Source organism: Neovison vison, chromosome 1 (assembly GCF_020171115.1).
Source record: "Neovison vison isolate M4711 chromosome 1, ASM_NN_V1, whole genome shotgun sequence".
NCBI lineage: Eukaryota > Metazoa > Chordata > Mammalia > Carnivora > Mustelidae > Neogale > Neogale vison.
This window is the reverse complement of record NC_058091.1, coordinates 251,908,216-251,917,801: the sequence shown is the minus strand read 5'-3', so window position 1 is coordinate 251,917,801 and position 9,586 is coordinate 251,908,216. Positions and strand designations below refer to the sequence as shown.

General features: G+C 41.9%; 1 protein-coding gene across 4 annotated transcripts in view; it reads right to left on the bottom strand.

Moving 5' to 3' along the window:
* Window positions 1-5,516: 5,516 nt before the first annotated feature.
* UIMC1 (ubiquitin interaction motif containing 1) overlaps window positions 5,517-9,586 on the bottom strand; it is a 130,923-nt gene continuing 126,853 nt past the window's right edge. For all 4 annotated transcript variants that reach the window (XM_044228860.1, XM_044228886.1, XM_044228869.1 and 1 more), the window contains 4 exons: window positions 9,267-9,438; window positions 7,537-7,600; window positions 6,508-6,550; window positions 5,517-5,959 (listed from right to left, as the gene is read on the bottom strand). In XM_044228860.1, the coding sequence (XP_044084795.1) occupies window positions 5,749-5,959; window positions 6,508-6,550; window positions 7,537-7,600; window positions 9,267-9,438 (490 nt within the window). In that variant the 3' untranslated portion in view covers window positions 5,517-5,748. The remainder of the gene's footprint in view (window positions 5,960-6,507; window positions 6,551-7,536; window positions 7,601-9,266; window positions 9,439-9,586) is intronic.

Genomic DNA, 9,586 nt, shown 5'->3' with positions numbered 1-9,586 from the left:
TCTGAATATTTATATCCCCCTCCCCAACACCAAAACAAATTTTGTTGAAATCTAATGCCCAAGGTGAAGACTTTAGTAGATTGGGCCTTTGAAAAATGACTAGGTCATAAGGGCAGAGCCTTAACAAATGGGGTCAGCGTCCTCATAAAAGAGGCCCCAGAGAGCATCTTTGCCCCTTCTGCAGCATGAGAGGATACAAGAAGTTGGCAGTCTGCAACCTGGATTGGAAAAGGGCCCTCACCCAACCATGCTGGCACCTTGATCTGAGTCTTCCAGCATCCAGACTGTGAGAAATTTTCATTGTTTATAAACTATTCAATCTGTGGCATTTTGTTATAGAAGTCTTAGAGACTAAGATACCCACCATAATAGGAGACGACATACCGTATTAATTTTCATTTCTGGGAAATTGGTGAGCAGGTATTTTAAAATTTGGGCTACTTCATTAGCAGTTAACCCTACCATTGTCTGCAGACAGAACATGGCCTCCATATGACACCAGGATGGAGACCAGGGACAGTGGCTCTTGTATTATTTTTGGCATGACTGGCCTAGAAACATGCCAGATTATCAAACCTGCTGCACATTTCACTGGGTATCAATCAGACATACAGGCTCTGAAAGACAGGAAATTGGTGGTGGGGGTAGGGAGGACACCCATAACATAATATCCTGCCTAGCCTGGGGCTCTAGTCTCTCTCAGCTTTGTCTAGTTGGCAAAGAATATGGAACTGAATGTGATTCATGCTGACAGTCAAGAGTCCACAGTCTTTTGGGCCAAAGTAAGGATATGTTCCTGAAAAGTAATGCCAGGGTTTTTTAAACCATGTTTCTGGAAGTCCTGTATCTATTTCCCCAGGAGAGGGGTCCCTAGGTAGAGTGTCAGGGAAGGTCTGTGTCAGCCCCTATGGAGGGTAGAAGTGCCTTCGGCTTAAATTCTGTGAGCAGCTAAGACAACCCTGGATGTAGCAGAGGCGGAGTAGTGGCCAACAGTTCACTTCAGATGCCAGATGGCACTGACCAACAAGGAGAAGGACAAACCCTGACAAGCCTCCTTCATAGCCCCTTAGTACCAATCTCCAGCTGTCCAGAAGGAACTAAGGAATGGGAACTGGTGGTCAGTGAAAGGTGGGTTGCAGCCAGGGTTAGGCTAGAAGCCAGGCTCTCCCTCCTCTGAGCTATTCACAGGCTTCTCACAGCTGACACAAGCCCTCAAGAAGTTCCCCACCATTCCTTGTACACCCTTTTACCCCAGGTATGCCTTGTAGATCTTCTACACCCATCAAGCTGCTGCTTACTGTAAGTCTTTGTTCATGCTTATTTATCTGGAATAGCCACCCCCCCCACTTTGTCCTCTCCAGCCTTTTCACCTAGTTTTTCCTTACCCTTTAAAGTAGACTTCAGTCACTGCCAATGCTGTGGAGACTTCCCTGATGAGTTCCTCTTGGCCCTGACCCTGGCTGAGTGTGGTCTATTGATCTCAGTGTCTTGGTTTAGCTTACATCATTGCACTGACAACAGTTTATTAAAAATATCTGTTTAGGGGCACCTGGGTGGCTCAGTTGAGCATCTGACTCTTGATCTCAGTTCAGGTCTTATCTCAGGGTTGTGAGTTCAAGCCTTGCACTGGGCTCTGTGCTGGTTGTAAAGTTTACTTAGAAAAACAAACAAACAAACATCTGTTTATGTGTTTGTCTTCCCCCGTTATATGGTGGGCTCCCAGAGAATATTTCTTGTTCATCTTTGGAGTTTCAGGACCCACGATCCAGACCTGACATGTAACAGATATCGGTTTAATTTTTGTTAAATTGAAGAACCACAACTTCAATAGTCCAGGGCTTTGGTAACTGAGAAGAAATACATAAACTCTTCCTGCCTTCCTGGTGCATATGGCTTCAGCAACCTTTCCACTCTGAGTTTGTACGGTTTGTACATTCTTCTATCTTCCCACTGGTACTACCATCCACTACCTGCCTTCCCTTCAGCCCAATTTCTATTAAATCAGCTTGGGGTCAAAACTGCTGTGCTTTGAGTAGAGAGAATGAGCCCATCCAAACAGAGTTTCCACTGAGTTTTGGGACTCAAGTGGGAGGTAAGAGGTAGTGAGTAGTGAGGTACACAGAGCATCAGCTCTAGTGTCAAGCACACCTAGGTTCAAATCCCATCCCATTTACCAGCTTTATGACTTTAGGCAAATCTATTCATGTCTCTGGGTCTCAAGAGTTTTCCAAGCATAAAACATAGAGACTAATTTCTCCATAGGATTTGTCTTAGTTTGGGTTTCCCTGGAGGCAGACCTAATGTGCATGCAAATACCTTAACTGGGAAGCAATCGGGCCAGGGCTAGGATTAGGGTGATGCATGTGAAGTGCCTAGCTATAAAATATAGAGGCCTTCTTACCTTCACGTTAAGTACCCACTCTGCCCTTAAGTACCCTAGACTGAAGGCCCCTCATCCTAGTCCCAACCCTGATCTAGAAAGTACTGACAGGGGACGCCTGGGTGGCTCAGTTGGTTAAGTGGCTGCTTTCGGCTCAGGTCATGATCCCAGCGTCCTGGGATCGAGTCCCGCGTCGGGCTCCTTGCTCGGCGGGGAGCCTGCTTCTCCCTCTGTCTCTGCCTGCCATTCTGTCTGCCTGTGCTTGCTCTCTCTCCCTCTCTCTCTCTGACAAATAAATAAAATCTTTAAAAAAAAAAAAAAAGAAAGAAAAGAAAGTACTGACAGGGTAGTTGGAAGTGAGGTAGGAAGGAAAAAAAAAAAAAACAATAGTGCATATATAATTAAGTTGCTGCTGGCAGCTATTAAGGTTCAATCCCACAAAGGAACTCTTAGAATTCTGGTGGAGAATGCACCCACCTAAGAGGTAAGGAGGCTCAAATATTTACCCCCAACTTCCATTTTTCACTGGCTGAAGACTGCCTCAGGGGCCTCAGTCCTGGCACTCCCTGCCTGACCACACACAAGTTTAGAGATGTCCTAAGGCAGAGAGCTGCAAGTTCTTGCAATAGGACATTGTGGGTATGTAATAGAATGGTGAATACCCAGGGGAAATGCACAAGCCACAGCCTCTGCTGGAAGGCTGTTGTAAGGATGAAAGGAAATTACACAACCACAATGCCTAACACAGAGAACTCTTCTTCTCTTTCCCAATTTATGGTAATAGCGTGAAGTTCATGGAGATTTCCAGCTCTTCAAGAGTTGGCAACAGCAGCAGAACTGCTTCCCATCTTTCAGAAGAAGCAAAACCAAAACACAACAAAACAACCCCAAATCTAAGGGTCCTAGGTGAGCTCTAAATGCCCAGGACCCAAAATTGTTGTGGAAGGCTGGTAGTCGATGAAGCTAATGCAGTCAAAGGCTCACTCCTCTAAGAATGGTTTCCTCTTCCATCTGCTCCCCATCTCTTTCTGGCTTTTTTATCCCTCACCCAAACACTACTTATGACATACAAAACTAGCATCATATTCATAACTGCTGCCACTTACTCATCTTCTTCATGTGACAGATACTGTGCCTTTATACCCATTAGCTTAATCCTTAGAACTCTCTAAGTATGATTTCCCCATTTTATGGACAAGGAAACTAAGTCTCAGAGGGATTAACCCATGTCAGAAGCAGGATTTCAGTCTCAGGCTGACATGATACTCTTTCCGCTGACTTTTTGTCTCTTCATTGTCTCACTAATGCCCCTCCCACAGGACCACAGGCACACGGAGAATAAAACAAACAGCCTTTATCGAAGCCATGTTCTAGAGAGACTGCCCAATTATAAGCTAAAAAAATGCACTTTCTAGAATCAGCCTTTTCCTTTTCTTCTCTTCAGGCAAAGAGATAAACATACCATCCCATTTATAATGTTCTACCTCCAATAAACTGCCATTTAATGAGAGAGACTAGTGAGAATTAAGTTGATGGGACAGATAAACTACTTTTTGGTTAGAAGGAAGACAGGAAAATAATCAATACTAGAGCCAAAATAAAGCATTTTCTTTAGGACTGAATATGAGGGGTACTGTGATCTCATTGCCATGGACCAAAAGAGGCTTTATTTATTCCCCTGAGCCTTTCTTTGTTTCCTCACCTGAAAATTAGAGAGGATACTACCTATCTCACAGGGTTGCTGTGAGGATTAAATGTAAGTACATACATTACCCAAACCATAGTAGTTCCTCAAAAAAAATAACACCTGTTCTTTATGTGATGCTGGCCACAATGTCAGTGTCATGCAACACCGGAACATGGAAAAAATCAGGAGCCTGCCATCTGGCCTTCTTTTAACTCAAAAAGCTTGTGTGCAATGGAATAGGCAAGAAAAGTATCTTAGGGGCATCTGGGTGGCTCAGTTGGTTAAGTGTCTGCCTTCAGCTTGGTTCATGATCCTGGGGCATCGGGCTACCTGCTCAGCAGAGAGCCTCCTTCTTCCTCCCCTCCCTGCTCATGCTCTATCTCGGTCTCTCTCTCAAATAAATAAAAAAAATATTTTAAAAAAAAGTATCTTAAAGGATCATTTGGTGCTTTCCATCTTAGCTATCTCTCTGAACCCCTCTCCCCAGTCTAATACCTATCTCATTTTCACCTTAAAATAAAGAAAAAGGTAACTTTGAATTTGATGAATCAGAAGTTAGTAGAGTCTGAGTGATATCCCTATTTATCCTGTCCCAGGATCCTTTCCTGGTCAGCAGCCACCTCCCACAAACTTTTATTACATCTTCAAATCAGCTTGGGCCAAAGCTAGCTTTCTTAATATCCTTGTTTGGTCATCTCATTCAGGTAGTTGCTTCTGCTGTTCGACATCCTCTCATCTTTGAAGTCTGCAAGTACACTGCAGATAGACCACATCTTGTTATGCACTGAAAGCTCCTGGGCAATGTGGTCAAGTATGTGCACTCCTCTACCAGTAACATACTGAAATAGAGATGTTATCTCCTGGTACTGGTACTGCTATGACCTTTGACAGCAAGAGAACTAATCTTGGCTTTAATAGATGAATATGCCTGGTATCCCCACTGGTTAATCTAGGAAGAAAAATAATTGCACAGGAATTAGTAACAGAGCATTCACTTACAAATTCCTGGTAAGAATGGCAGGAGATACCCCTCAAAGGTCCTATGCTCTGGCTGAGAATTGTTAACTAGGTGAAGCAGCAAGATGAAGTAACAGGTTGCTGAATGATAGGGATAGCAAAATAAGAAGCAGGATTTGATGCCTTGGCACTTTCCACAGTGATGTCAGAAAAGGTCAAGGGAGTAACTGTGCTCAGAAATGGGCACTATACATTCAGTGAATTTAGGCAGTATGTCAAAGTCAGAAAAGGTCAAGGGAGTAACCGTGCTCAGAAATATGCCCTACACATTCAGTGATTTTAGGCAGTATGTCAAAGACCAGTAATGGCATTAATTTGGAAACATGTAATTTAGCTCCTCAATTTAAATATTCCCACCCCAAAACCTGCAACACAGAGGGGAAAAATGGAAGATCTCCATCTTATTGAAATAAGATTTCATACAAACATAAATATATTTAAATTTTCTTTTAACTATAAGTGAATCCAGACTGTTATAAAACAGAATACTATACACAATCGTATAGCTTATAGAAAACATCAAAACAAGAATGCTGAGTGGATGCTGGTGATGAAATCTGCAGGGCCAAAACTTGCTCAACAATGAAACAGGGGCCACTAAAACTTAATGACCATGGCCCACCCCTACTGCTAATGGTTTTGTCAATGTCTGGACCCTAGAAATTCAGGGTTTTCTCCTTCTTCCTCTGCCTGCTTTGGTCCGTGTCCGGCTACCTGGCCGGACGGTAAGTTGCTTTTTAAAGTCCACTAAGCAATCTGTGGCTTCTGAAATGGAAACAAAAGACTTGATGGGAGACTCATTTAAGTCGAGATGTGCAATGGAACTCTGCATCTCTTTGCTGCAGCCTGCCTCTTCCATCCTTGGTGAGGGCACCCTAAAGAGAAGGGGGAAAAATTCAGAATTCAATATACACCTACTAATAAGCACTAAGTATGTGTCATGCATTATACCAGAGGCTTCTACATACATTATTAGTTCATATAATCTTTGTAATAATCCAACCAGGTAGGTATTATCATTCCCCTTTCACAGATAAGGACATTGGGTAGTCACACAGTGAGATACTGAGAGAATGAGAAGTCAGACCTAAATTCCCAAACTTTTTTTTTAAATTATTTTTTTTTACCAAATTCCATTTTTTTTAATTAAAAAAATCTTGAAATCTAGGTCAGAAGATCAGGGTTAGGAGAAAAGAATAAATCACAGCTTTTGTTCTGCCTGTTTTAACGCCATGAAACTGAACTAGCCATCCAATTCTTAGCCTAGATATGGGGGGAAGGTAGCACACACAGAGGTCACACAGTTCCATGGTGATTTCTACCTTCAATAGTTTGAATATCACACTATACACAGGACCCAGGACAAGGCCTGTACTTTTCTAGAACTACTGACAGCCATACTTCAGTGTATACCCCAATTCACCTGAAGCCTGCTGTCTCTGAAGACTTGGTCTTTATTTCTGCATCTATAAGAGAGAAAAAGTAATAGTGTTAATAGTGTTGTAATCATACCACTTCTCACTGCTCATGTGCTTTCTGTGTTCTGGGCACTGTTTTTCATCAGTCTTAAACAAGTAGCTCAGATCCCCATCCCCAAGCCCATAAAATATGAGTATTAGCATCCAACAGGCTCAGCTGCAGAAGTATCAAGGTGAACACTTTTGAATGAACAACCTCTGAATAATCTACTTCAAATCTGGACTTGAGGAACAAGGAGTTGCCAAGAGAAATCTGCCACCTGCAGAGATTCACAACATGCTGATCTAGAAGCAGCAGGCTATAGGGCTTGGAGAGGCTGACTTTTTATAGTCATCAGAAGGCAAAAAAGATTTGCTTAGTGGGAATGAACTGTTAGAATGAGAAGGTAAGCAATTTCACCAGGCTTAAGCAAAAGCTCCTCTTCCATTTGCATCTAGTGAAATTTAACAACAGCAACTAATAACAATAATAATAGCAGCTAACATTTATCAAGAGCCTATTTATGCCAGGGAGTATGTTTGGAACTTTACTAGATATAATCCTTAAAATCTATGAAGTTGGTATTGCTAACTTTATGCAATGCTCATAACCAATCCACTCTACTGCTCCCTAAATACTAGTCACAAAGAGACAAAATTACTTCCTACAATCCCTCTGGAATGCAGGCTGGGACAAGTAACAAATGATGCACAAAACAACAGGAGAAGGCAGAAATATCTGCATGTCTAGTTTCCCAAGTCTGTTCCTTTGGAAGGTATTTGGGGCTGTGTCATTCCCCTGTTGATTTGGAAATTTTTTTTCCCATAACAGGAAGTCCTGTTCCTTAGTTAAGGGAAACTAAAATGAGTCTCAAAGTCTGGCTAATGGGCCAAATGTAAATCCACATAACTCCAACAAATAGTGAGTTGGCAGTAGCCATTTTTACTGGAAGGCCTATGACATAAGCCCAGAAAACTGGTTCTGGGGTCTTCACCTGCAGTCCTGTGCTCAGACTGTTCCAAGAGACTGAGGAGCCGGCCTTCACTGCGATTTTTTTCCTATAATAGAGAAAAACAGATCAAAGGATTATCTCATAGCAGAGAATCTAAAATACAACCTTCCTTAGCCCAGATCACACCTATCTCCAGGAGAGAAGGAATGTAGGACATAGCTCTAGGAAAGTCTTTTGCTTTCTAATAAATGAGGGTATACAAGTAAAAACACAAACTGTCATGATGAACAGAATATATCTTTATGCCAAGAATATTATCCAAGAATGGATAACCAGAGTCAAGGCAGATTATTCCACAAAGATATTAAAGAACAGTAACCACTGACCTATGATAGATTTGGAGAGATTTTAAAATAGAAAATAACAGTTTAGGGTAGCTTCTTGAAGTAGTGATGCCAGAAGAGCCAACTGGCTCTATGATACAGGCACTTACCTATAAGCCACAACTCCCAATCACATCACCCCATTCATACCAGGGTCCCTTTCTTTTGTCATGACAGATAATGGCTTATCCATCTTAGTGTGCAGTGATTGCTAAGTGAGTAAGCCTAGCATATGGAGCTGCTGCTTCATCTCTGATCTCTAAGCCAAGACTTGATCTTCCTGATCTCTAATTGCAAAGCCCAGAAAGCACATTCATCTTCCCCATACCAGGGGCCAGACCTCACAGCTTCCTAAGACCAGGCACACAAGGTGCTAAATAGAGTTGATCTCAAATATGTTCCTGGCAGTGGGGGTATGACTGGATATCCTTTCTGGAAAGGAATTTGGTGGTACATTTCAACAGATTTTAAAATGTTTACATGAGTTCCACTTTAGGAAATCTAAGAAATAGTCAGTGGTACACAGATTAATGGTTCAAATACAATCTTATAATACAAAGAATTAGAAAGAACCTGAATGTCCGATTAATATGAGTGGTTAAGCAATATAAACATTAAGAGTAATTTTTTTTTAAATATTTTATTTATTTATTTGACAGAGAGAGATCACAAGTAGGCAGAGAGGCAGACAGAGAGAGAGAGGAGGAAGCAGGCTCCGGGCTGAGCAGAGAGCCCGATGTGGGACTCGATCCCAGGACGTCGAGATCACGACCTGAGCCGAAGGCAGCGGCTTAACCCACTGAGCCAAAAACAGTTTGAAAATAAACCCAGTGGGGCACTTGGGTGGATCAGTAGGTTAAGCAGCTGTCTTTGGCTCAGGTCATGATCCCAGGGTCCTGGGATCGACCCCCACATCAGGCTCCCTGCTTGGCAGAGAGCCTGCTTCTGAATCTCCCTTTGCCTGTCACTCTGCCTACTTGTGCTCTCTGTCAAATAAATAAAATCTAAAAAAAAAAAAAAAAAAAAAAAAGACACCCAGGAATGTATTTATGCTATAAAGTTTACACACACACACTCACACACACACGTATACACACAGATATATATATACACATATGGTCTCAACTACATTAAAAATGCATAGAAAATAAAAGAAAATAGGCCAAAATACTAACAGTTATCTCTAAGTAGCTCAATTGTGGGTGATAATTTTCCCTGATTCTTTATGCTTTTTAAAAAATTTCCTATATTTCCTACAGTGAGGATATATTAAAAGAAAATATAATTTTAAAACAAAATATTATTTCTAGATACATAGAAAAGTAAGGAGGAAGGGAAAAAAGCATAGAACAGAACTTTGGAGAATTTCCTAAAGCATTCCATACACACCTTTGGATTCCTCAGCCGCTGCTTCTGCTTCTCCTCCATAACTGAGCATACCTTCCCACTCTCTTCAGGTTCACCTCCTTGGTCACCCCTTGCAAGCTGGAGACAGGAGTCCACATGACTCTGGTACTCTCTGAATGGGACCAGGGATTTACAGAGATAACACTTCTCATTCCTAGCCAATCAGAAGAAAGGGGGAAAAAGCAGTTTTAAGATTTGTTTTTGCCTCTGGGCTCCTGAATAAGTCTTAAATTGTGTTTTTATGTTATTCTGTCTCAATTGTGTTTTTACGTTATTCTGTGGAGGAGACATGTCAACCAATG